General features: G+C 36.4%; 2 protein-coding genes across 4 annotated transcripts; one reads left to right on the top strand and one right to left on the bottom strand.

The window, feature by feature from the left end:
• Nucleotides 1–4764: 4764 nt before the first annotated feature.
• Nucleotides 4765–8227, top strand: LOC113742640 (methyl-CpG-binding domain-containing protein 7-like). The gene is made up of 7 exons (XM_027270524.2): nucleotides 4765–5151; nucleotides 5536–5658; nucleotides 5823–5861; nucleotides 6703–6849; nucleotides 7088–7252; nucleotides 7352–7581; nucleotides 8035–8227. Exons 1-7 carry the CDS (start codon nucleotides 4909–4911, stop codon nucleotides 8036–8038), a joined length of 951 nt encoding a protein of 316 aa, XP_027126325.2. The 5' UTR covers nucleotides 4765–4908; the 3' UTR covers nucleotides 8039–8227.
• Nucleotides 8228–11494: 3267 nt separating this feature from the next.
• LOC113728730 (protein SOSEKI 5-like) lies at nucleotides 11495–14881 on the bottom strand. Of its 3 annotated transcripts, none has more exons than XM_072077694.1 (5): nucleotides 14521–14881; nucleotides 14168–14412; nucleotides 13982–14051; nucleotides 12972–13880; nucleotides 11495–11911 (listed from the first exon to the last, which is right to left on the bottom strand). In XM_072077694.1, exons 1-5 carry the CDS (start codon nucleotides 14661–14663, stop codon nucleotides 11713–11715), a joined length of 1566 nt encoding a protein of 521 aa, XP_071933795.1. In that variant the 5' UTR covers nucleotides 14664–14881; the 3' UTR covers nucleotides 11495–11712. The 3 variants fall into 3 exon arrangements, with proteins under 3 accessions (XP_071933795.1, XP_071933797.1, XP_071933802.1); XM_072077696.1 differs by having other exon boundaries at nucleotides 12972–13865; nucleotides 14521–14825; XM_072077701.1 differs by having other exon boundaries at nucleotides 14168–14878.
• Between the last annotated feature and the right edge of the window lie 11187 nt (nucleotides 14882–26068).

Below are 26068 nucleotides of genomic sequence, written 5' to 3'. Positions count from 1 at the left end.
ATATTGGGGTGAAAAATCTCCGAAAGTATCAATTGGAGCACTTAGATTGTCTTGAAATGCGGGGCATGTGTCAGTTGAATAACCTGAGTCAAAATAAGTTCCACAATTTGCAACAACCCATTGATCATTAGGAAAAACATGAGTCTCATAACCCCATTCAGGAACAAAGTCCGGTCTATCATCAAAATATGGAATGCTAGCAGCCATGAACTATATAAAAAAATGAAAACAATATGAGCTTAAAAAGAAACAAATAACTAGCGCCAGTCCCCGGCAACGGCGCCAAAAATTGACAGGTTGTCAGCCTGCGCAATAATAAAACCTGCTCAAACTAAAGTTAATTTCTGTAGATAGCGGTGAGCAGGGTCGAATCCACAGAGACTGGGAGTAATTGTTTTTTTTCAAGTTCACAGTGACAAGGGGGATGTTTTTATGCAGAAAGTGACAATCAAATAAATGCGAATAAAATCTAAGAAACTACTAAAAATTAAATAACAAATTACTAAAATCAAATGAGTGATAATTAAGGATCTAGCTAAGGAATAACTTCAGCAATGGTTCATCTAATTGATCATCGATAAGCAAAGGCAATTCCAATTATTTACTAATAAATAGGTTATAACTGCCAAACAAGCGATGACAGTCAACCCCTCCTTACTGTGTCGATGATTAAGGTACGCCCGTTAATCACTGCTCTAATTGAGAAATAATTCTAGGTACGCCCGTAGAATTTAATTCCCCAATTGCCTTATGTATTAGAGGAGCCCTATTCTAATCAAATAACGCACTACCAGGGTTATTTTAGATTAGCCCGCGTATTCCCCTGACACAAGTCTAATTATGCCAGTTGCCACTATTTTAGAGCAATTAAACAATTACGGATTTAATGCCCTAATTGACAATAGATTATCCAATCAACTAATTATCTGGATCCAAGACAATCAATTAATTAAATAACCATAAGCATAGCAACCAAGAAATATGCGGATACCAATAAATGAAAAGAAAAGATTAAATTAAAACGATCTCACAATTTTTAGGCGAACCAGAGCCTTCGTTGCTCCTTGACTAGAGTGGTGTAATTAGTTCATATTTGATGAACTAAATCCACGGGAAATTGAAAAGGGAACAGCGGCCATTATCTGCGTTTCAGGAAGTTGCAATTCGTCGAATAGTAAGAACGCAAATGAAAGTCGCAAGCTACAATTGAGTCTATTTATTATTCCCAGCATCCGTATGGCAAAACCATACCAGCGGTACAAGGAGGAAAAGTCAAAGCTAAAAGAAAAAGTTGCTTCCTCCTCACTTGCGTGGAGAAAAGCCAAAGGAAAACTAACAAGAAAAGTCCAAGGCTAAGAATTGCTAATGCCTGCCATTCGTACGTTTCTCAAGCCAAAAAGTAAATTCAAGGGAAAAGTCAAAAGCAAGACTAAACTAAAAGATGAGAAATCAAAAGCTAAGCTATTGCTCCTATTCTAATGGCTACTGTGCGGCTTCCGCCGCCCAGCCGAGAGAGGAAAAAGAAGACTTTGGCCTCCTCCTTTTAATGCTGTCTGCGGGCCAATTACCAAGAAGGGTTGTGGTTTGATATTCCAAAAATGTCCCTAGATGCCTGTTACTTGAACTCTTTCTTGATAATTGTCAAATTGGCCTTGATTGTGATATTTTTGTTCTACTCCCTGAAATAAATATAAATTACGAAAAATGAGTAGAATCTAATAATTAATTCACATCAAGTCAGGTAATAGGGGAAATTAATAATAAAATAAATAACAAAATTGCAACCTATCACTGCACATAAAAGAAAACCAGTTAAAAAGCAGTTTAGTACTCTGTTAAATCATGTCTTCCACATTTGTATCGTAATCATCTTCTTTTGAAACCTGTTTTTCAATCTCCAACTTTTCAAGAAAGATTTCGTTTTAGTACCAACTAATTAACTCCAGTTAGGTCAAGGTCTCTCACGTTGGCAATCCGCAAGAGAGTAGTTTTCTTCGCCAAACGCATGCAACTTTTTTCCTCTTGTTGGTAACCGACCAAACGGGTTTTGTCCATTGGCATCCATAAACCTAGTCGGCCATTTTGGACTTCTTTTTCGGCCTTTTTTGGGAGAGGGTTTCCACCCGCAAAAGGATCTTTTGTCACATATTCTCTGTTACTTTTTGTTCTATTTTTTATTATATTACTATTTCTCTTACATAAAAATTATGTTTTAGTTCTTTTTTATTTTCTTAAAATTCAATAATTATTAATTGAGTTATACACAAAATTTAACAAACTCAAAAAATCAAAATGCATAAAAATTAAAAAATGAGATTTTTTTTAATGAATTTTCTGCTGTATTTTCTAATTTCTATTATATATTGCTTTTTTTAAACTGTTGTATTTATTTTTTACATAATTAATAGTTATTGAATTTTAAGAAAATAAAAAAGAACCAAAACATGATGTTTATGTAGGAGAAATAACAATATAATAAAAAGTGAGACAGAAAGTGACACTGAGACAAAAGATCCGTTGCGCCCTCCAACTTATGGCATTCTTAATTACCTGATAAACCATTCAGTTATGGGAACCCATTTCCGAACTCTGCCTTTGGCTGTGTCTTCACGCTTGCTTGTTAGTATTATTACAATTACAAACTCCCAAGCTGTAATGTACAAAAGATACGCTACGCCCCGTCATCTTGCGGACACATATATGTTCTGCATGATTTTTGGAACCGATAGTTCATTGTTCGATTAGTGCGCTCAATTTCTTCTTGATCTCATTGAACTCTTACCAAAGAAGATTATCTCACCACGTGAATAGTGCAGTGGCGTCTGATGCGCAAGAAAATTAGTATAATGCATAGTGTCACGACATTTTTAATCGATAGACACAAATATAAGAATGCTTAAAATCAAGGAGATGGGCTTATCCATTAGTCTGTTTTTATCATTTAAATCGTTTGCCACTTGGTATAGAATTTTTTTTCTTACAATTAGTCAAGCAACCAAACAAGAAATTTCGTGTTTGATTAGATAGTACACAGGAATGAAATTAATGTCTTACCCAACCCAATTTATCTTCCCAACATTATAATGATATCTGACTTTTCATATAATTATGGGATCTTTTGCCTCAATTAACTACTGCGGAATTCTTTATTAAAAAAAAAAAGAAAGAAAAACCACGAAATTGTCGCTCTGGTCTTAGCTCCAAGTCTCCAACTATGGCAAATTAAGCTAAAATGTTACAGCTTAGTTGCATTTGGATTGCCACTTTCTACGCTTTTTATAGGAAAATATACAGTAGCCAATTGATATATGTAAAATAAAAGATGATTGAAAAATATGATCACAGAAAACGTAAAGATTTTTCTTCAAAAAATATCAATCCAAACAAGACTGGCAATTTAATGATTGAATTTTTTGTTTTCTTTTGTCTTTTGGCTGAAAACAAGAGTATTTTAATTCAAATTTGAACGTCTGGCAAAGCAAATATTTCAAATAACAGGCTTTAAATTAACTAAAATTGTCGCTCTGACACCACCTGCTAGTGTTGAGTTCCAATTCTCCAGCTGTGGACTGACTAATTAAGCTAAAACTTTCACATGTGGAGTGCCAATTATGGATTGTTTTATTTAATTGTCTCTTGCTCAAGTTTAAACTTCCATCTCCAACATCCGGCAGAGTAAATAAGTATGCCAAATTTCAGCCTTTTCCTCAGTCAATGCACCAAATTGACAGGGACCACTGCTAAGCGGTCCTTTCTCCACCACACTTGATGGTGGTCGTCTTGTTCAAACGTCAAAGCGGGCTACTCCTCTGACTTGAAAAATATGGGCTACCAAACCCCCCCCCCCCCCCCCAAAAAAAAAAAATCCTTGTCTCACTCCCATACGTTTGAGTTGAGGAGGAGGACAGAGTGTGGTTTTGTCCGAAGGTGCACATTACACCAGCCCAGTGGGAAATCGACAAGTGTCCTTTGGAAACTGTCCCTCAAAAGTCAAAACTGTCCACCGGTCGAGTGATGGTAAAATGCTTGACGAACGGAAAGTCGGGCCCAGTTCATAAAAGAGAACATTTTGGACCCCCTCAAAGAGCTCCACCCGCAAGCCGCAGCCTGGATCGATTTACGCCCAACAACAATTGAAATTCGCATGGTGTAATGTTTGCAGTTCTTAAACACCTAACGTACGTGATAGAGGCAGTAAACAGATACATTTGAAATTCTACTTTTAATCATTCTCTTTTCTTCCTTTCCTCTTTGTAAGGTTTTAGAGCTTCCCATTAAACTGAAAAAAAATTTTGAGTGAATTCAGCTCCGGTTGTTATCATATGCCAAAAATATAGCCCTCTGGATATCCTTCCCACCTAGTCACCCAATCCAATGCTTCTTGTATTGATAGTAAAATTTGAACACATAACTTTTTTCTTTTTTTTCATTTGTCTACCTTACACAAATTGGACCTATTAAAAAATTGATAGGAATTGAATAACCATCGGATTAGATAGTTGCATAATTTTGTTCTAGCCTATTTTAAAAGGCAGAATCCAACTGCATCTATTAAAAAATCGATGAAAACTGGATTACTATCGGATCAGACGAATGCACTCTATACCCGTGTGAATTTAAACTACTTAAAATAGCAAGCCACGTGTAATAATAAGTGTAAATTTAAACGACTTAAAATGGTTAGCGACATGTAATGATAAGTGTGATAGGAAGTAAGATTAACTTCCTTCTTTGTTTGTGTGTGTGTGATAGGAAGTGGCATGACTTTGCCGCGTTGGCATATCTTAATTCCCTGGTGAATTGCAATTGCCGTGGGCACTAAAGCTGCATATCCTAGTGATATTGGTAAACAAGTCTTAAGTGGCGAACACACGCATGTAGTGAAGTTAAGGCCATCTGGCAACAACAATGGGGAAAGTGAAGCCCCCACCCTCCTCATCACCGTCAGACTCCACGGTTGTGCCACCGCCGCGGAAGGTGCTTAGGTCAAACTACATTAATGCTGATGACTACTCCAGCCGCCCGCAATTGGCGTTAATTCACCCACCAACTACAGCAGCCACCGTCACTAGTAGATATTCAAAATTTCAGCTCCCCAATGGCTGGGGTGTCCAAGAGGTCCCTCGCTCTAACACCTCCCGAGTTGACAAGGTCCCACATTGTTTTTCTTTTCGAATCTCTTGTCGTTTGAGTTTCTAGCGTTTACATGCATTATTTCTGATTTTCTTCATCGGTCCTGTAATCTTCAATGTACTGTTCCGCTTAAACATCCAAGCCCCTAGCTTTTTCTTTTTTCTTGTTTCTTTATGGTGACGTGTTGATTTTTAGTTTTCTGCTGCATTATTAGAATCGCAATCATAGAAAGATTAAAGTAGTCATGACTCATGAGTCACGATAAGTAGTCATTAATCTATTGGTAAGTATGTATCATGTTTATTATGTAGTCATTATTGTTGGTTTGATCAATTTCTGCTGCACGATTAGTGGCAAATTGGGTATTCTGTTGCTAGTTAATTGGGTGGTGATCTGTTGCAGTACTACTATGAGCCAGGGACTGGACTGAAATTCCGATCTTTGAGAGCAATTGAGAGATATGTCAATGGTGAAGAATATACTCCAAGACCCGGGGCTTTGACGTGGCATGACAATCACTACAAGGCAAGTTCTCATGGTTTTCCCAACCCACCACTTATTTTCTTTTCACTTAATACACTATTTAAAGAAGTTGCATCTTTGCTCCAGCTCCAAAGTCATTTAATTTTTTTTTTTTTCCTTTTTGTACTCAATCATATGTGGTTTGCATGTGGTTTTTGTAATTACAGTGTTCTGAGCATAGGAAGATGATTATTTGCGGTGGAAAGGTACGGTACGCTTCAATTTAGATTTTCATTGAACATAACTTCTACTTGGATGTTACACTTGACGTGGTGGAATAGGTTTAAACAAAATCCCGGCAATTTTAAATGAGGGCGCAAACTTTTTTCATTGTGGTAGTATCTGACCATGGTCTAATATCTCTCACTATTCAAAAAGTCTGTGTGTGGTTAACGCAGAGAATTTTGCTGCATTAGACATGGGAGTTTTGTTTGTGCATCTAAGTTCTGATTGCAAATGCTCCCCTTCCCTATCCTTGAGAGTAGTTATCATCTAGTATCATGTACACTCTCTGGATTTTGAACTTTATTATCGTCAAACGATTGGGTTTCGGGTTGTATTACAGAACAAATTAATAAGATTAGTTGTAGAGTGCTGTCATTTCCAACATATGTAATCCAGTTTACTTAATTTGCAAAGGCACAGTTTTGTGATTATGACGGCCAATTGAACTCATATAACAGTAATGCCATTTTTCTTGTGGAAATGAAGGACAGAGATTCATTTTCTTTTTACCTGTTGGCTTAGCTGGGACAGAAGTGACTAATATTTTCATTCTCTTTCCATTTGTCGGTGTATCTTTCATGGTGAAAACATTGTTATGGAGGTCAACATTGTACAATATATCCACAGGTTAACAGGAAAAAGTGGAGACAGATATTTAAAGTAAATCATTATTATAGGTCTCCAAGAAGTGCTGTTGTAAGTTATTACAAGTAGATATGCGGGAATTTAAAATGCACTACTGATGTTAGATGGACTGCAGGATGCAGATGAAGAACTTTTCTTTCAGATAATAATTTTCATATTTAATTGTTTTTCCCCCAGATGATGAGACTTAATGAAGAGCCATTGAGTGGAAATCACTTAGCAATTGCGGCTTCTAGAGAAACTGCGGCCATGTCACCCTATGATCTTCCAGATGGTTGGGTTGTTGAGGAGGTTCCTCGGAAAAATGACTCCCAAACGGACAAGGTTCTCCTTCTTTTTTCCATTAAGCCAAAATTCCTTTTGTTTCTGTTCTTTAGGTTTTTTTTTTTCAAGGAACAATCCAGTTTTACTTGAGAAGAATTAGGTTGTGTCAGTCTTTTAGGAGTCAAAAGCTCTTGAAAAATGCATGTCTTGGAAAATTTTGTAAGCTAAAGCTCATAACAAGTTAAAAAACTTCATGGTGCTGTATTACTACATATGTAATTACATTTATATTGTGCAGTATTACTACGAACCAGGAAGTGGGCGAAAGTTTCGATCCTGCATAGGTGCTAAGAGGTACATAGCCGAACTAAAAGAAGATATTCCATTATCTGCTGCTCTTGCGGAGATTAAGGAGATGAATAGACCACTCTCCAAGGCATTTAAACTGGGCCGTCTTGTAAAGGTAAGTGCTTCTTTTATAAGCTCAAGGTCAGGCTTTAAATTTTGAGAATCTGTCATATTGCTCGAGTTAGCTGACCATTGCTTTCTTTCATGATTGAAGAACTCCATTTCATGTAAGAAACAGTGTGCTAGAAGCAAAACTCAAACTTCGTCACTTGTTAGTGTACCAGTGAAGGTAAATTGGGTTCTTGCCAGTCCTCAAGGGGACGTGTGGAACCCATTTATCTTCAATATCAAGATTCCGGTTTCCGTAAAGCAGCAGTGGAATGAAAGATTCAGGTTAGCCTTGAATGTGGAGAATCACAGCACACCAAATAGTGGTAAACCAAGGTATTTTGCTGTGTTTAGATGCCCAATTTTTTGTAATTTATGCTACATTTATTGTCACATAAGGGTTTGGTTCACAACCTCAGCATCCGGTGAGTCAATGATCTGGTCAGTAGGCATTATGTTGCTCACATTTTGTTTCTATCTTGAAAGCATGCCATCCAACTAACATGGACTAACCATTATTCTCAAAATCGAAGTACTGGTACCTCAAATCCTTGATGGTCGCACTCAATATTCGACGGTATGGTAATACCATTGTATCAAAACCCTATGGGTTTAAAAGAACAACCCTGCAGTTTCTCATATTAGATCCATGTAAAATCTAAAGAAATGACAAATATGCATCATTCTGGGCAAATCTAATATTCGAATTTGGTGTTCATATAGTCCATCTAGCTGGGATTGCCAATTAGCAAAACGCTATTTACTTATTTGCCTGTATTTGCTTTGTAGTTGATGAAGGACGGGCTGGAGACAGTCCCCAGAAGAAGACATAATTGCGGTGATTTCATGTTGCTTGTAAGCCTCCCCGGAAAGCAGCCGTTGTATAGTTCAACTAAATGATTACTCTGTATATACTAATGAGTTCTTGTTATAAAATTTTGAAGAAAAACTAAAAAAAAAAAAAAAAAAAAGAACTTTTCTACTACGATGTTAAAATACTGGCATGTGAAAGTGGTTTATGCTTTCTACTATCACCTGTGGAATGTAAAGATCTTTTAGTCAAGAGTCTTAAACATTTTTCATAAACAATTGAATTCTACGAATTAATTGTCTTAGGAAATATCAAATTACAATGACATTGTGAGAGGAGTAGTTAAGGTCCAAGTATTCTAAAGGAACAACAGTTTCTGAAGATATGCCTTCCACTATTGCTTAAATACAGTTATGGCTTTAAGTACAACAATTTAAAGACCTTTGTGGGGGAAAAGGTAAGTGTTGATGTTTAAGGCCTTATTTGATAATCCAGTCCAGTACTTAAATTTAATAAATTCAGATCTTAACATATTCAGATCGTTTGGTAACCAAAAATTGAACATCTGAATTAATTAAGTGGCACTGAATTTCTTAGGTAAAATTTGTTCTCAAAATTAAGTGATATAGTATTCACTTATCACTAAATGTGATATGCATTCAAATATGTTAGATTTAATATTTAACAATTTAATAACTTAATGGATTCAGAATTCAAATATGTTAGATTTAATATTTAACAATTCAATAACTTAATGAATTCAGATTTTAAATTTCAGATTTCAGATTTTAAATTTCAGATTTCAATTTTATTAAACGCACCCTAAGTGTAAGATTGCAGCACAAATTGTTCCGCCACTGAAATGCTAAATACTAGTAAGCATAAAACCACATGTTTCATAAGAAACACTAAAGCATGCTTTACCTGTTTTTCCTTTTTTGCCCCCCTTGTTATCATTGATTTTTCTTAGCCTTTTCCAATGAATTAGAATTTGGGATTTCATTATATGAAGAAAGCTTTATTCAAGCTCTGATCATGTGACTCGACCTATATATTAAGATGACCGGCATAATTATACGTGCCTGCATGATACTAGCAATTCAATACTGTAGCAAATGAATGGCATAAATAAACATAAACCACCGAATCAAGTGACATATCTCAACTACATACATTCGTTTTGGGTTTGGTGTAGTGCAGAACTTTAGGCGGGATTTGGAATACGGTCTCAACATAGTTTGGAACGCTACATCATAGGCCCGAAGCTATTAGATGAGCTCATTGTAGAATATTTACGGGCGGTGGCAGACAAGGCACCAATTGCCCACTTAAACTTATCTGGGCGGGCCCAAATAAAAGGAACTCAAAGCCCATTGAAATATGGTTCGCTGAACGCATGTGCGATCTCAAAAAGGCTAAAAAACATGCGCTTATCGGGAAAAACATTAGGATGAAAAACATATTAAGCTTTTATCAGAAAAAAGAAAAAGCAAGGTGTTAGGAAGAAAGAGAACTCAATATATAAGTTAAAAATTTAATTTTGATTAAAAAACTTAAACAATTAGATCTCGAGCCCTTACATATTAATTACTCTTTTTTGCATATTTCGAATTAACGTGGAACATAATTCCTTGCTCGTGAACCTAACACAAAAAAAAAAAGAAAAAGAAAATGTTAACAATGCTTGTAAGTCCTATCAGACTATCATAACTATACCTTGGACAAATTCAAAGAAAATGAATACATTAATATTCGCCAAAAACCAATGAGACCAAAAAGAAAGGCCGAATCCAACCCAGAAAATGCAGAGTATGACCACTGTTTTTGTAGAGAGTCAGGAATAATAATGCTGGTATTTACTGAAAAGTACCTTTGTTAGACTAGTAAAAATTTCTGAGGCGGGGTTCATTGGATGAAAAGCGCGCTTGAGTCGAGGTCCCATTTATATCAGCCCAACACCAAGAAAGGCGGCCAGATTGAAACACATATTTAACCCCATTATGGTTCCTTTTCATGGTACAGTATGTGTTAAGCAATGCTTGTTACTTTTTCCTGTTGTCTTTTTAATCCTTCTCTCTTTATCTCTCTCCTTTATTTTTTTTTTATTTTCCTTTACATTTTGAATATTTTACCTTTTATTTTTTTTTTGGTGGCTTGAGGAGAGGAGGGGGGGTTTCATGCTGAACCCTCGTATGGAAATATTTGGAACTTGGAAGCAATGAAATGAAAGAAGAGTGAACTGAATCTGAATGTCTGGAACGGCATTTGTATCGAAAGTCAAACAGTAGTACTAATAGTAGCAATGGGTGAAAAAAAAAAAGAAAAAGAACATTTTGGATAACGAGTTGCATTGACCGGTTCCAACTTTCACACCTCATTTCCTCCCCATTTTCAACAATTCGTGATTTTCCATGGTCCGAGTCTTATGATTAGAAAATTCATTGTTGTTAATTGACGTTAACGAGTTCACCGATTGCAGGGGCAGAAGGAGTCAATGTCGAACATCGGTTTATGAGAAGTCAAAGTCCGGACGAATTTTTTTTATTTTTTATTTTTCAAAAGCTGAAAAAAATAAAAAGTCAAAAGTAGGCTCACTCCCAATGCAAAAATTTTTAAGTTTTCGAAACTCCATTGAAACTCAGAACTCCTTCAAATTCCCCCCCGCCCCCGGTCACCAACAACAAATATTCTTGAAGCGAAGAGGTTCTAGAAATTTATTTTTATATTATTCTGTCTTTTAATTTTCAAAGTGGGTCCCCAAGTCTAATGGATCTAGGTAGGGGTCTGCAAAATCGAAAATTTTGGATTTACCGAATTCGAATTGAATTCGGAATTTTCGAAATCGGTAAATCGGAAATCGGAATCGAATTCGGGTTTTCCGAATTCATATATTTCGAATTTGGTTCGAATTCGGTAATGGAGTTTTTCAAATCCGAATTCGAATTCCGATTTCGATTTCAAATTCGTTTTTAATATATAAATATATTTTTTATACATATAATATAAAATTTATAATATTATATAAAATTTATATAATATAATATTATAAATTTTATATTATATAATAATATATAAATTTTTCCGAACTCGGTGAAATCGAAATTTACCGAATTCCAAATTGAATTCGGTGGTGAATTCGAAATCGAATTCGATCGAATTATCAGATACCAAAATTTCGAATTCAAACTTTCGAATTATCGATTTCGAATTCGATGCACACCCTGAATCTAGGCCTCACAAGTTTTATTTTACTCTGTTCCGAAGTAAATTGATAATTTTAAAATTTGTTACGCCATTCTTTATGTTAATTACACGAACTTGCACCACATTTACTCGGTCCCATATGCAAAATTGACCGCGACGTGACTTGCAAGTCAACACATACACTCGGTCTATCAACTTGTTCATTCACTTCATTGTCTCAAGCTATCACATCAATATGCTATGAAAGAATTGATGATTTGTGCTGCACGGAGTAACACATTTTTCTTTGCCTTCAATTGGTATCCACTACCAAGTAATCTAGGAGTACGAGTCAATTCTATTCTAGAACACAAATTAAAATTAAGAAATTTACAACCTACTATGATGAGTGGACCGATAATAGGCAGAAAAAAAGCTACAAATGCACAAGTTTAAAGCTCTGTTCCTGAATTCTAAGGTTCTTCTGTACCATGTTGACCACAAGAAGTGAGGGTACTAGTAGTACTGCTACCGCCACTACTGCAAGAGAGGTCATGGCTGCTTTCCCTTCTCCGGGATAGAATAGTACCCTTTTCCTTTTGCTTCATTGGTTTGCAATTTTCTCTGCTTCCCTCCATTTCTTGTACTCCTCCCAGATCCAATTTAGAGCTCCTGCAGGCCAAAGTATTATGCAGTTAAGAAGCTAGTTAACCATAGAATGTCGCATGTCCTCCAACTTAATTGCAAATGATTTTTTAGCTTATGTCTGTTGCTCTCTTCTTTACTGTGACAGTAGCATCAATTAGCCTCAGAAAAGCACGCAGTCCGGCAAAAATTTATATGTAGTGACAATTCAATTTTTGGGGTGTTCAAGACAGCAAGGATCAACCCCCAGAAAGCCATGTGAAAAAGGATTTAGAAGCGGGAGTCCGGACCGAGTGAGGTATGAGGGACCTTTTCTTGATTGTTCTCTTTCTCTTTAAAAGAAGATAAGGCCATGACAATTTCCAACAATAATAAAATCTCCTCGCATGGTACAGAAATGGAAGCTACCCTGTTTGTTGGTATTGGTGGTGAGGAATAAATGCAATGAGTGACAGCTACGGGTTGATACTAGTATAACGAAGACCAGATCATGGAAGGAAAACGAGCTTTATTTCCAGTACAGAAATTCATTCAATTGTGAGAAAGATCAGAACAGAGCATGATTGCAAAATCAACTCGCAGGCTCATAATGGCTCTCTCAGAGAATCCAATTCATTGACTGAGAATCTTGCAGATGCAAGCAAGAAACTTATTAATTTCAAAATCTTCACATGCTAACACTTCACTTCAATAGGGGAGTACTCTTTTCAGTTTCCTTGCTCAAGTGAACAAAGACACTTCTTTTGATTGGAAGTGCTAATAACAAAGTTGTACCACCATGGAATATATTCCAATTTTTCAATTTCAATTTCGATTTCCAATGGGGGAAGAAGGAGAAAATGTACACGCATGTGAGCTGCGAGTGTGAGTGTACATAAATATAATGCAAGTCAAAATATATGTCTTCCCTAGAACTAATCAAAACTGCTGGTACCAAAGACACAACCATGAGCCCTCTAAAAGACAAAAACATCTCATACTTACAACAACAAAAAGACCAATTAATTAACAGCAATGCTGACAAACAAGTACGTCATTTGCACAAAATTCTACACGAAAATTACAAAATAGCCCTACAACAACTCACCGATCTGCATTGAAGGAAGAAGATCTCTTCAGAGCTGGAAATTTGTCCTTCTTTGTCTCTATCAAGCTGCCACTGAAATACTCTTTTTCTTCCAACTTTACCCTCCCCCCAAACCCGGACGCCAAGCTCCCTACGCTTTCCGTCTCTGCGTCCTTCCCCACGTGATTCGATCCCCCACCACGTGGCAACCTCACCTTGTAGTGAGAAATTAGAGAAAATCCATGATCCTTTCCCTGGCCGGGCCCGCAGGCTTTAAACCCAATCGAACCGCAGGATACCAGCTGCATCAAAACCGACGACGCTTTGCTCCTCCCGCTAGGAGGATAATTACTATTGGAAGCAGGCGCCGTCGGATCCTCATTTGCCGCCCCCGACCGTAGGATTATCCTGCCGTCCGCTTTCATCAATGTCTCCAACGTTTCAGGACTCGAATCCGACGGCGGAGGTGAGATCTCGGTGATCTCATCAGAGCTGACGATCCTCTGGGACTCTTCTCTGCTTTTCTCCTCATTTTCTCCTTCGTGAACTTCTTCTATCTCTCTGACTGCCCGCCGGCGACGTCGCTTGTCGTCGGTTTGAGTAGAGGCGTCAGCTGCGGCGCGTGACGCGGACTCGCCGGTGTAAACCTTGTACTCGTGGAGGTCGAAGGAGCTCCAGGACTGGTTCCGCCTCCGCGGAGCTTTAACCGGCGGGAATTCCTCGCTGTGGACTCGCAGTGGACCCTCCGGCGGCGCCGGTAATTTCGCAGTCGAACACATTACTGTTTCATCGGATTTCGTTATAAATGCACCGTCCAGAATCTCCGATCCTTTGAGAATATACTCTTGTCCATGAGCTGGATATATAAAATCGTTCTCCGATAAATCGTGCCACACATATCCATTCTTATAACTCCTGAATTTGCAAAAGCTCAAAAAAAAAAATTATATCTAAAGCAAATCAATTCATGTTATGAATTGAAAATCGCTAGATAAATTGTACAAAAATGAGATCAAAGGTCGCATGCAAACCTTTTGCAAGACCAGGAATACAATGAAGCCATTCCTTTCCCACGGAGGGAATTCAAGCGATTGATTACATCTGTACAATAAGTAAATAGTAAGATTTAGTGGGAAAAGATGATGAAGAAGAAAGCTAATGTAAATTCAATTTGGCAATTTAGTTTCTACAAATAAAATAAAAAAAAAATTTGTAACCTTTTAGATAGAGGGCATCGGGGGAGGAAAGAGGAACCTCCATGAAATGGGGATGTTCGAGCTGGCCGTTTCGGGAAAGATAATAGATAACGGGGACTCTTCTGTCGGAGGACTTGAGCTTGGAGTTGGGCGGCTCGGTCCAGACTTTGGTCCGTTCAGGGCTGGTGTCTCTATCTTTCCATCTCTTGGGCATTTGAAGCTCGGTCGGCCTGGCCGGCCTTGACGTCCCATCCATTGTCGGAGTGCTGGAGGATGATATGCAAGTTGAAAAGCTATAGTAGTAAGTAGTCTACATATACATCGGAAGAATTGAATTTATTTTAAAGAAGAAATGTGTTGAGATTTGAGAGTACAGGGAGATGGTCGTCTGGTTTAAAGAATGGGGTGGCGTTCGGCGGTGTGAAAACTGCAGAGTGTGGACAGAGAGATGGAGGGAGCAAAGATTCAAAATAGGATGCGGCAGACAAGAGCTACCAAACAAAACATGAAACATCATCAACCCTCGTGTTTTTGTTTTTATTTTTATTTTTATTTTTCGCCCTTTTTTTCTTTTTTGGTTTCAGTACTTGCTGGGACTTCTGCACTACCAGAAGAACTGTTACCAAGTGTGACTAATAGTTGTCTCCTGTCCACCGCTCTTAAAATCTTGTCCTCTTTACTTTTTAAGACTTTTACAATCCCTGGTTTCTTTTGTAACTTAATCACAAGCATCATAAGAGTGTGGAATTATTTGACTAGTTTGAACTTTGATGTGAAAAAGAGTCTTTTTAGCTGGATGGATATTATAAGGATAATTTCAGTTGGATATATAGTAGGATCTGGCTTAGAAAGCCAGGAAAGGACAGTTTCAAACTTAAACTTCATGACAAGTTGGGATTAACCAAACATTTCTTTGTTTCAAGCTGTGGATTGAGTTTTAGTCTCATGCAAACTGTCTTTTCCGGAAGGATTTAGAAAGGTTGCTTTAATTTGTCGATGATGGCGGTAGGAGACAAATTGAGGGGTAATTTGAACGTAGAGGATGGTGGAAGGTCCTTTTAGGTTATTGTTGATCACAGAGACAGGAGAGCAGACGGCTATGGAGATTGAGTTAAAATTCATGTCATTAATCTGTCTTTGGATTCAGCGGCAGTGGCTAATTGGAGTTCCATTGCTTGCAAATCAGTAGCACCATGTTGAAGTGGAACCACATCCACTTCAAATTTTTCTTTACTTTGGCGACCAAAGTCCATTTTCATTTCTGAGGTAATTACTCAGCTATAGTCTAAACCATAAGAATGTTAGATGCTAAAAACCAGAAAATTTTAGAGAGTTTAGGAGATCCATGAACTGCAGCGTGCTTGAATTGTACAATAACTCATTTGTGGAGAGAAATTGAGCGTGCTTGGAGTGAAGATTATTTGAAAATTATTTATACTATTCCGCCTAGCATCCGGAACGTGTAGTGCATATGAATTTTTTTTTTTTTTAAAAAAGAGTTAAAACGTGTGTTTATAAAAAGTACTAATAAATGACGGTATACATCTTTGCTACACTGACAGTATATACTGTACTGTCAGTCAGCGTTTGATAAATGATAATTATATAAAATTTAAATTTAAAATTTAACTTTTGCACACATGTCATGAATCAGACGGTGATAGTGTATATACAGTTTGTGCATATAAGATTTACTCTTATAAAAATTTAAAAATATTTAGTATCCGGGACGTGTAGTGCATGTGAATTTTTTTTTTCTTTTAAAAAAAAGAGTTAAAACGTGTGTTTATAAAAAGTACTAATAAATGACAGTATACACTGTCAGTGTTGAATAAATGACAACTATACAAAATTTAAATTTGAAATTCAACTTTTACACACATGCCATAAATCAAACGGTGATGGTGTATATACAGTTTGTATATATAAGATTTACTCTTATAAAAAATTAAAAATATATGGGCTTTTGGACGGTCATGATAAGACTAATTTAAACCTTCTGATGATTATAACATTTTTCCAAATACAACAAACGCAAATTAAACCCTCCTACAAAGATTAAAATGTTTGATGAGCACGACGATGCATGTCAGGATTTAGCGTTACGGAGAAGAAATATATAAGAAACAAAAACCAAGACGCAAGGACCGAAAAAACAAAAGAACGAGGGCCCTGTAATGCTCTAATTTCCCCTGCGCGGTTCGCAGGAAAGTGAAAAGACATTCATCCTCTTAATAAAATTCCCAAGTCTGACTGATCATTGAAGCCTGCGGCCAAGCACATATGAGTCATATGGATGAATGTACAACTTTAAGATGACACGATTCCTCAAAATCTTTATGCCATTTTGACGTAACATTTTGCCTAACAAAAGCTGGATGATAGGACTAGCTTCTGATCAAGCTCGACTTTTTAACATTTTGAATCACTATTCTTATCCCAATTGCCGAATGAAAAAGAGAGACAATTTTTTAGACTTTAATTGTTACAGTAAAAGATGCTTCAATAACGAGATACTTCCTCCCTTTTTTTTTATAACTGACATTTAAGGTTTTGCACACTAATTAATAAAAGTTTTTCATTGCTTAAATCTGTACACTACTTTCCTTTTATACCCTCATTAATTGTCCAATTCATCCATATTTTCTCCAACTAGAATACTAAATGGTGCTGTTTTACTAGGCCAAAAGCAATGCAATAATTACTAGGAGTAGTAATTAAAAACCCTGTATTGGAAAAGAGAGATAAAAGGGTAAAATTATGAAAAAAATAATTAATACTGTATGGAGATAATAAAACGACAGATTAAGTACACTAGGGCAAATTTCTTAAACGTCAGTTATAAAAAAAGGGAGGGAGTAGTTCTTCAAAAAGCCTTGGGAATCAACGATGTTTAATCCCAACGAGTCCGAAGCTGGTGCTGCTACTGCACTACCCCACATTTCGTACATTATTGGGGGGATTATTTTATCTTTTTTTAAACACGATAAACTCTATTTTATACACTCTATACTAAACAAAACTCTATTCTATACACTCTATACTAAACAAAAGGGAGACACACAAATAGATAATCCGAAAGGAACTAAACTAGCACCATTGAAGAGTCATATATAGTTGTGGGAACAAGGTCGAGTATCCATGGGACGAGACGGAGAGCGGAGCATGGCACCATGTCAATCCCCATATTTATTAAATGAAAATAAATAAATTAGTAGTACATTTGTTTTTTTCACATTATGTTGGGTTAACCTATTGTTAGTGGTAATAACAACAATATTAGTTTTTCTTAATAACTTTTTATTTCCACGCTTATTGCCTATTGTGTTAGAATAATTGTAGCTTCTACTTGACGAGCACGGGACTTCTAACAATAATATTCAGTTATTCACCCCCAACACAGCCTATGTTCCTTATACTTGACGTGTTTTCCTAAGTTTTGGAAATGCAATAGATATCACAATCATATGTTTGTTCTAGCGAAAGAATCAAACAAGTGCTCAAGTAGAAGTATACATCCTAAAGCTACCGGAAGTACAGAAATCAGTAGTAATTCTTCAAATGCAAGGAACACTACTACTACTACTACTTCCAAGCTAGCTGTTGGAAATAACATGTAGTATCACAAAAGTTACTCTTTGATTATTACAGCCAAAATCAACAAATGATGAACTTAAAAAAAAAATATTTTTTTTCCCTTGCCGCTATTATGATTCAAGCAAGTTTCATGGATATTTCTCCACATCTTCTTCATTTACTGATTGGTTATGTACAACTAGGCTCTAGTCTTTACAAAGCCGACATAAGACGTACCATAAAATCTAGTACAGGTTGGCCATTTCGCAGAAGAAGTTGCAGTCCGTGACGTCGAACAAGTTTGACTCTCCCCAGTTGGATCTTTTTCGGGAATGTTATTAGTCTCTTAATGAACGTGGCTCCTACCAAGCGTTTGTGATTTGACTTGGCGCCACCGGTGATTGCGTTATTAAAATCTCACATTACTACTGGTTGTTGTACCACTGCTGCTACTTTCCACAGAATTGAAATGTGGGCCCTCGTTGACCGCTATAGCTTGCTGTCCATTTACTATACGTGAATGAATTAAATAATCCACGAGCAATGCTAGACTTTTTGTATTATTTGCTTTGCGGGAATGACACGGGCCCGGATTGTTCGTGCGGCAGAAATAGACCCGAGCCCAGTCATGTTTCGTTCTGTGAGTGATTGATCAAATTACGCTTCTAACGGGCCAAGAGCATCGACCCGTAACTGGATGATATGTTCATCATCCAATAATATTATGCTATTTCTTTTTTTAATAAATTTTATATACACTGTCACACTGTATACATTATTATAATTGAATGGATGAGATATAAACAAATTTTACACATGCATCATATATCTAATGGTGATAGTGTATACAGTGACAGTGTATATAAGATTAATCTTTTTTTTTCATCATAATATTTGAAATTTATTTTTTTTTGTGTTGCAGTTATGGCCAAAGCAAAGATGATATAACATGGTAATTAACTAGTTATTTTACTGTTTATTGGGACATGAGGATCGTAAAACAGTAGTTGTAGTAGTAGTATAATTTTACCTTTTCATGTGCTCTGCATGAGTTCGTGCTGTGAAACGATTTTACCTTAATCACATTATCCTTTTTTTTTTTTTTTAATAAATGACAATAATGTTCCTTATTTGTACGATAACACCATGAAATCCGAGGACCAAAGGCAACCTATATGAGGTTTCATAAATTGCGTCTTTGGCTAGAGAGTTAGGGAATTTCAAAAGATTTAAGACCACGCGCGCCTGCACTTGAAAGGAGAGGAGGACAACAAGAAGAGACAAACAAGAGGACGAGGTTTTAGTCCGCAAAATGGGCAAGAATATCGAAGGCTTAGACCCATGTACGGACGCTATAGGGGCCCAAATGGCCCCAGCCCATGTTCACGTGGTGTTTGACCGCGCAGCCCATGTTGAAAAAAGGATAAATATCTGGCAAGCATATATACTCGCAGGTCGTGAGGTCGAACCTCACTTAACGCCTGGGTGCGGTTGGAGTGGCGCTGTAGTCCAGGCGCAGGGGATTAGTCGGGCCGCCTTCGGGTCTTGATCCGGACACCCCTGTGTTGTAAAATATATATATATATATATATATATATATATATATATATACACACATTAGTAGGAGAAGCACACTTTATGGGCATGCAAACTCAGAAAAATGAGGTTGTTTTTATTAAAAGCAATAGAATTTTTTTTTTCCCAAAAAAAAAAAAGAAGTTAAGATTTTTTTTGACAAATAAAGAAAAAACAAAATGAAGTTATTGGGCGTGGAAGTTATTAGAAGTTAACTAAATTAAGTAGTTATCCTTAGTGAATCTTTACTTTTTTTTTTTATAGAAGTAAAATTAAAAAATCACACAAAATTTTAACACCAAAACCGCTCCTCATGCTTTATATATAGAAGAAATATATATATTTTTTATTATTACCTTTGGCAAGGAAACAAATATCTGGCAAGTATATGTATATAACATAATATATTTTTGTCCCCAAAACCTAGTTATAGGACATTAACCGAGTAATTGTGAGGTCTAACTCTCGAGTCCTCTCCTCTCCTTTCTCTTTGTAAGGTTTAGAGCATCCTTTGACCCCCCCCCCCCCCCCAAAAAAAAGCATCTTTTTAACAACAGCTGCTATTGAATTGCATTTTTTCAGAAAGTTTTAATTAAACTAGTACTATAGCAATTGGTTTAAAAGAGTGAAGTGTGTCTGTATAGTGTATAATAAAATGATGCAGCATATGGTAATGTATTAAAAGAGTTATTTGAGAAAGAAGCAATCAAAACAAAGTTGTCAGATTAGATTTTTTTAATGAGCACTGATCAGGGTCTTATTTAAAACCAAGGACTTTCATCATGATCAATCTGCTCGTTTTCGAAATTTGAAAATGCAATGCACGCTGCAATAATATGTTATTTGGTCAGCCAAATTATGTCATGGGAACCATGAAAATGAAAACTTTTGACTTCGTTGTCGATGAGATGATTTGTTTAAGATGCCTAATCAATGGAAATAAAAAAAAAAAATGGAGAAAATGCGGCAGAACCCAGAGCACGTTGTTATGCCTCCAAAATCAAGCAAGACAGAAACCGATGACAGAAAAGCGAAGGAACAAATTCTTGTGCTTCATACTCGTACAGCCTGCAAGTTCATCTAACAGGAGGGTTAGGGTTAGGGTTAGGGTTATGAAGGGAGGTTTCATAAAATTCTTAATCCATATCTCATGCTCATACATGTCGTCATTCAAGAACGAACCCATCTGTCAAACATCGATCGAAGGGAAGGGATATTCCACGCTCGAAAGTTTTTGAGAATATTCTTGACAGCTGAAGGGATCATGAGATTCCAGGAAACTGGATATAAGCAACTCGATCGGCGTAGGAATGATTTGGAGAGACGCAGCTAGAGGATGTGGTACTACTCCACAGTCCACACTTAGTGGTTCCAAGTTTCAGAGGGAACCCAACTCAACTCGTGATTAACGGTTTAATAATGAGTTAGCCCACATATCATTGTTCAAAAGAAAGTAATGTAAAGTAGCAAAGTTAGGGACATGTTATTGTGATTTCTAGACTTTCAAACACTCATCAATTATTACCTATTAAGATCATCCTATCTGCTCGACATCTCGCCCCCCCCCCCCCTCCAAAAAAAAAAAGGAAGAAAAGATTCGTGCGGTAATTTACAATTAATCTCGTCCCCGTAAAAATTGATCCGAACACCCATTTCGTCAGAAAAAAAAAAAGAAAGAATAAGGTGCTATTATTATTTATATTAGAAGAAATAAGTAGGAAAATGATGAGATCTATCAGTAGTTTGATGTCTTCGGACAAGATATGGCGATAATATCCGGCAGAGGACTAAATTATAGGATAGTTAATTACCTTATCAATCACCAGTCATGTCGTAGAAACGTCCCTAGAGGTTACTTTTGGTACATCAGGTGCGCGATCATGCCAGGAGGACTTCTTTTGAGAGGTTTGTTGAGGCGATGTATCCACAAGGCTGGGCTAACGGAGGTGTTTCTCCACGCCGTGGTGCCCAAGGTGCCTACGCCCGTCACCTAGAATTTCTCAGTAGAATCAATTCATCCTCTTAGAAACATCTTTCGGGTTTACTTCAGCACAACATCTAAATTTAATTTCATATGAATTTGTGAACGAAAGTAACGAAACATAGACCTAGTTAGGCATTCTATTTGATTTTGATTTGTATATGCCATCAACAGTTAATTTCAATAATAAAAAAAAAAAGAACCCAATTTTTTTTTTTTTTTTGGAGGGTTTCAAATGGCCATTTAAAAGGCATTTTTGTCTCCTTTCTCACTTTGATAATACCACACTTCATACATACCCTTTCTGGTAGGAAGTCAGATCACGATCGTGGATCAATAACACAGCCATTTGGCAAGAAACAATTGTTAGTACTTTATACTGCACCTTCAACAAAACATATACAAACAATGAACACATTACATCTGCGTAACTATTCAATCCTACTCTCGAAAAGATGATGATGATAATTCTCATCCCTGCAAAAAAAAGTTTACGCATGCCATCACTCTCGCATTTACACAGGAAACAGACGACTAATGACGACCACACACCATCTCACTACGTCTTGCTTTTTTTTTTTTTTTTTTTTTCCTTCTTTTCTAAAGAAAAGCAATACAACTAGATTCAATCTTTTTCATGTAAATTAATATCAAATTTAAAGGGCTTTATATTCAACTTTTACTCTTGGATTTCAGATGAATTAATAGCACGAAAAAGTAATTGTCAAGTCCAAATAAAGAAAGTAAGAAAAAGTTGATGAGTTCTTGATCTATTAGTTAAAGTTGAGATTTCAGAATTGGGAGATTATGGAATTTCCTCATCTTTTTTCACTTTTTAAATTCTACTCCTCCTGTACTTCAAAAAAAAAAAAAAAAAAAGAGGAAAAGAAAGGAAAGGAAGAAAGAAATAAATTTTGATACTTTTTAAAGCAAGCTATTAGCTATTTCGGGTCTAACTTTCTTTTTCTTTTTCTTTTTTTTTTTTTTTTTGAGAAATTGGGTCTGTCTTTCTAATGTTAAAACTTCATCAATGATACCTATGAGGCTATGAACGGACAAGAAGAAAATAAATTAATGTGACTGGACATTTCCCTCCAAAAAAAAAAAAAGTAAACAGTGACTGGACATTTTGTTCCAGTTGTCTCACTCTATCCCCAGTTGTAATTGTGGATCCCGACCAAGAGCAAATGAAGGTGGCCAACATCAATCCCGTGCAGTATCAATTATCCTAATCTTAATCACATTTTATTTACCCACAGTTCTTCCTGTCTGCGCACTAAGATTGTGATCCTACGTGACAAAGGCTACGTTGCACCAAGATCAAATGGGATATATAGCAGATGGGAGTGTTTGGATAGCAGATTTCTCCAAATAATATTTCGCTTCTATCATAAACACATTTTTCAACCTACATTTTTATATTCTCAATCACCTTTTTATTTTACATACATCACATCATAAAAAGTGCTACAATAATTATTCTAAATAATATTTCAAATAACACTCTATCCGGTTCTTTTCACAACAGCCAGCCCAATCAATTTTAGATTTCAATAATATTATTGTTTTGATTGCTAAATTTTTTTTTTTTTTGGCTTTTCATGATTATTCTTCTTACACATCTTTCAATTACTTTTTTTTTTAAATTTTATGTATACCATATTCTAAAAATTTCCATGATTAAAGCTCGCTATTTTTCGATATTCACTTAATTGCTTACTCATTTTTTGTTGATAAAAAAAAATCATTTATGTATATCAAAATCCAAAACCACCAGTAATCCATTCTTTTTTCCGGGGAGGTTACCCCTCATCCTACGGTGGATTTTCATCATTTATGCTGAATGGCATTTAAGAAGAAGATAAATCAGTACAGGTAAACAACGACAAGTGAAAGGAAAATGAGTATATTCGTTTCATAATTTACTAAGAAGTATAACAATCAATGTTTAGTAGAGCTATAAACGAGCCAAATCGAACCGAGTATCTCATGTTTGAGCTCTGTTCGATAAACGATTCGAACAACGTTCATGTTCGTTCGTTAATTTTCGAACTCCAAACCTGTGTTCGTATTTGACTCGTTAAGCAAAATTCATGTTCGAATTCAAGTTCGTATTCAGCTTGTTTAACACAAACAAGCCGTTTGCGAACATTTTCGAAATGCTCGAATCCAAATTATTTTAAGTCTTAAATTTGCCATACAAATCATTAATTATTCCAAAAAATAATTAAAGCACTAAGTGACTAAATTCTATTATTCATTAACTATATAACTAAGATTAACATAAAAATAACAAATAAAACCCTCCAAATATAAAAGTCCAGCCATAAAATTAACCGTAAAATTTGTCAAATGATAATTATGTTCATGTTCGCGAACATTCATTAAAACTCGCGAACATGCTCGTGTTCGCTCGATTATTAATCGAACAAAAACATTCGTTCGAATTCGGTTCGTTTAAGATTTCGAACGAGTCTTTCACGAACACGAACGTGTCGAAACGAACCGACCTACCGAACAGTTCGATTCGTTTAACAGCTCTAGTGTTTAGTGAATCTAGAAGGGGCCTAGGTGGTGAAAAAGAAACTTCTTCATTCTGATAGACAAGCAAGGGCTGAATGATATTAAGGACCTCTCTTCAGAAAGGGTGCAAGTAATTTGAGCAAAGCTAAATTCATGTAATCTAATCATGTTATCCTTAACTTTTAACCAGATTGAAATTTGCACTCTCGTTTGATTAATTAGTTTGTCAAATCGAGCTCAAACAAACTTGTGTCCATTGAGCCTCAAGTTCAAGTATCTTCAGTTGCTTTTCTGCATAATTATCTGACTTTAATACTCATCAGGCCGATGTCAGGCTGAGTTTTACAGGTTACCAAACCCTAAAAGTTTGCTCAAAATATACCAGCTGTATAGCCATTACGCAAATTCTATCTCAAACAGCAAGGACCAGATTTCAGCATACCGTTGGCTTGGCTAGATCATGTTGCACTCATCCCGACTCCCATTTCATTGTGTAAGAATGCTCTTGTTCTGAGCCCAAATTTGCAAGGGAGGCTCAAAGCAGCAGGACCAATAGCTTGCCATGTATGTGACTCCTAAACATCTAGTGATTACAATGATTGTCATTGAGACAAGAAGAGCTAAAACCACAATATTTTGACGAACCGTAGCTTAGACTACTCAATTTTCAAAACTAGAAACTTGTCACTAGCCAAGAAGAAATTGGAGGGCCTCACCTTTGATGTCACTTATGAGCAATCTTCTTCTCCACCACCACTAACAAATGACTCCTCGTTTCTATACCATTCCTTTCCACTGAATTCTTGATAAAGCAAATTGACACCATGCAATTCCAGAATTTTATATCTTATCACTTCATGTCATCTAGTGTATAGCTTATCACGATCATTGCCTCTCTTTTTTGGGATTTCAATTTTCTTCTCTTTTACAGTGCTTCCCAGTAAACGACGCCCACAATGATTGTGATGTTCACAATCTATCTTCCAAGTGCACCACACATGAATTAACAAAACAAATCCTGATGAAAGTTACATGGAGATTTCTAGTACTATATACACTACAAAGTGATGATATTGGCTTGGTCTGAAATTTTTGGAACCTGTGGTAGCTAGATACTTGATCAGTCATCTTTTGATAAAAAGCAGTGATGCACTTGCTCGTATAGGGAGAGTGCGTCAACCTTTCATGAGGGATGCATCTGAAACCAGTCAAGACAACATTTCATTAAAGCAAAGAGCTCAGTATCTATGCATCAGGTTAAAGATGCATGGAACATGGCATAATTGGTAACATGCTCAAACTCAGCAAAAGATATACAAGGAAACGAATATCCAGTATCTTTTTTAACCAGATGAACATGAACTTTTAAGTTGATTGGGCTAATGTTGTTTCGGCCGAAAGACATTCAAAAGATAAGTGGAGAAGACTTAATACCATTATCGTAATTTATAAATTCCGTGTCTCAAAACGTATCTTGAGAAAAAGATGCTTCTCATGGAAAGCATTTGCCCATGTGTCACAGCTCACAGCCTCCTCAGTCTACAAATACACTTATGGAATCGAATGGAATTGAGAAGTTGATGAATTTTTTAAGTGGAGCGACCATCAAAATGGTGGTGTCCACGTCATGTTGGTTCGTCTTTTTGGTTACTCTATCTAACCCCACTCCCACTACAAAGAGCCCCTGAAGCAAGGAACCGCCATTTCAATCCAATTCCTTCATACTTTGTGATGACTTTGTTTTTGTTTTTGTTTTCTACTTTTTTTCCTTTTTCTTCTTATGTATATGTGATGATAAGATGGCCCTCTCCGTCACAGTGCTGGATACAGTAGTAACATCATCGCCACAAACCCCCATCGCTTAGTCATTTTAGTAATACTGCAGATTAATGGCTTACATGCATGATGCCATTTCCCACTTTTAAATATCTCTTATCTTACACGTTGTATCTTAGTGCTATGTGGCATTTGTCATTTTGCCAACTTTGGTTGTCTGTTCAGGACAAATACAATTACTATATTATATATGCACATCTGCAACAGTTTGTACGTAAGAGTTAACCAGTGGTGTAGACGATCCTCTAGAAGTTCTTTTTAATAAGAGCAATAATCCGGGCACAATAATCAAATTCAATGTCACCTCTTATTTGTTTTTGGGGGTTGGTTTTGTAAACTAAACTTTCATTGCTGTTTTACCCCCACACACACGCATATAGGGTAAGTACCATGCCTGGAGTTCATAACTTTCTATGAACTAAAAAACGACT

Source organism: Coffea arabica, chromosome 1c, assembly GCF_036785885.1.
Source record: "Coffea arabica cultivar ET-39 chromosome 1c, Coffea Arabica ET-39 HiFi, whole genome shotgun sequence".
Lineage (NCBI taxonomy): Eukaryota > Viridiplantae > Streptophyta > Magnoliopsida > Gentianales > Rubiaceae > Coffea > Coffea arabica.
The sequence above is the reverse complement of the archived record's forward strand: the minus strand, read 5'-3'. Positions and strand labels throughout refer to the sequence as shown.

Coding starts and splice junctions, on each gene's coding strand:
- LOC113742640 (XM_027270524.2), top strand. CDS start 4,909: ATGGGGAAAGTGAAGCCCCCACCCTCCTCATCACCGTCAGACTCCACG. Junction 5,659..5,822: donor GGCATGACAATCACTACAAG/GCAAGTTCTCAT, acceptor TTGTAATTACAG/TGTTCTGAGCATAGGAAGAT. Junction 6,850..7,087: donor ATGACTCCCAAACGGACAAG/GTTCTCCTTCTT, acceptor TATATTGTGCAG/TATTACTACGAACCAGGAAG.
- LOC113728730 (XM_072077694.1), bottom strand. CDS start 14,663: ATGATGTTTCATGTTTTGTTTGGTAGCTCTTGTCTGCCGCATCCTATT. Junction 14,413..14,520: donor AACCAGACGACCATCTCCCT/GTACTCTCAAAT, acceptor ATCATCCTCCAG/CACTCCGACAATGGATGGGA. Junction 11,912..12,971: donor TCTTCCTTCAATGCAGATCG/GTGAGTTGTTGT, acceptor TTTGGCCTGCAG/GAGCTCTAAATTGGATCTGG.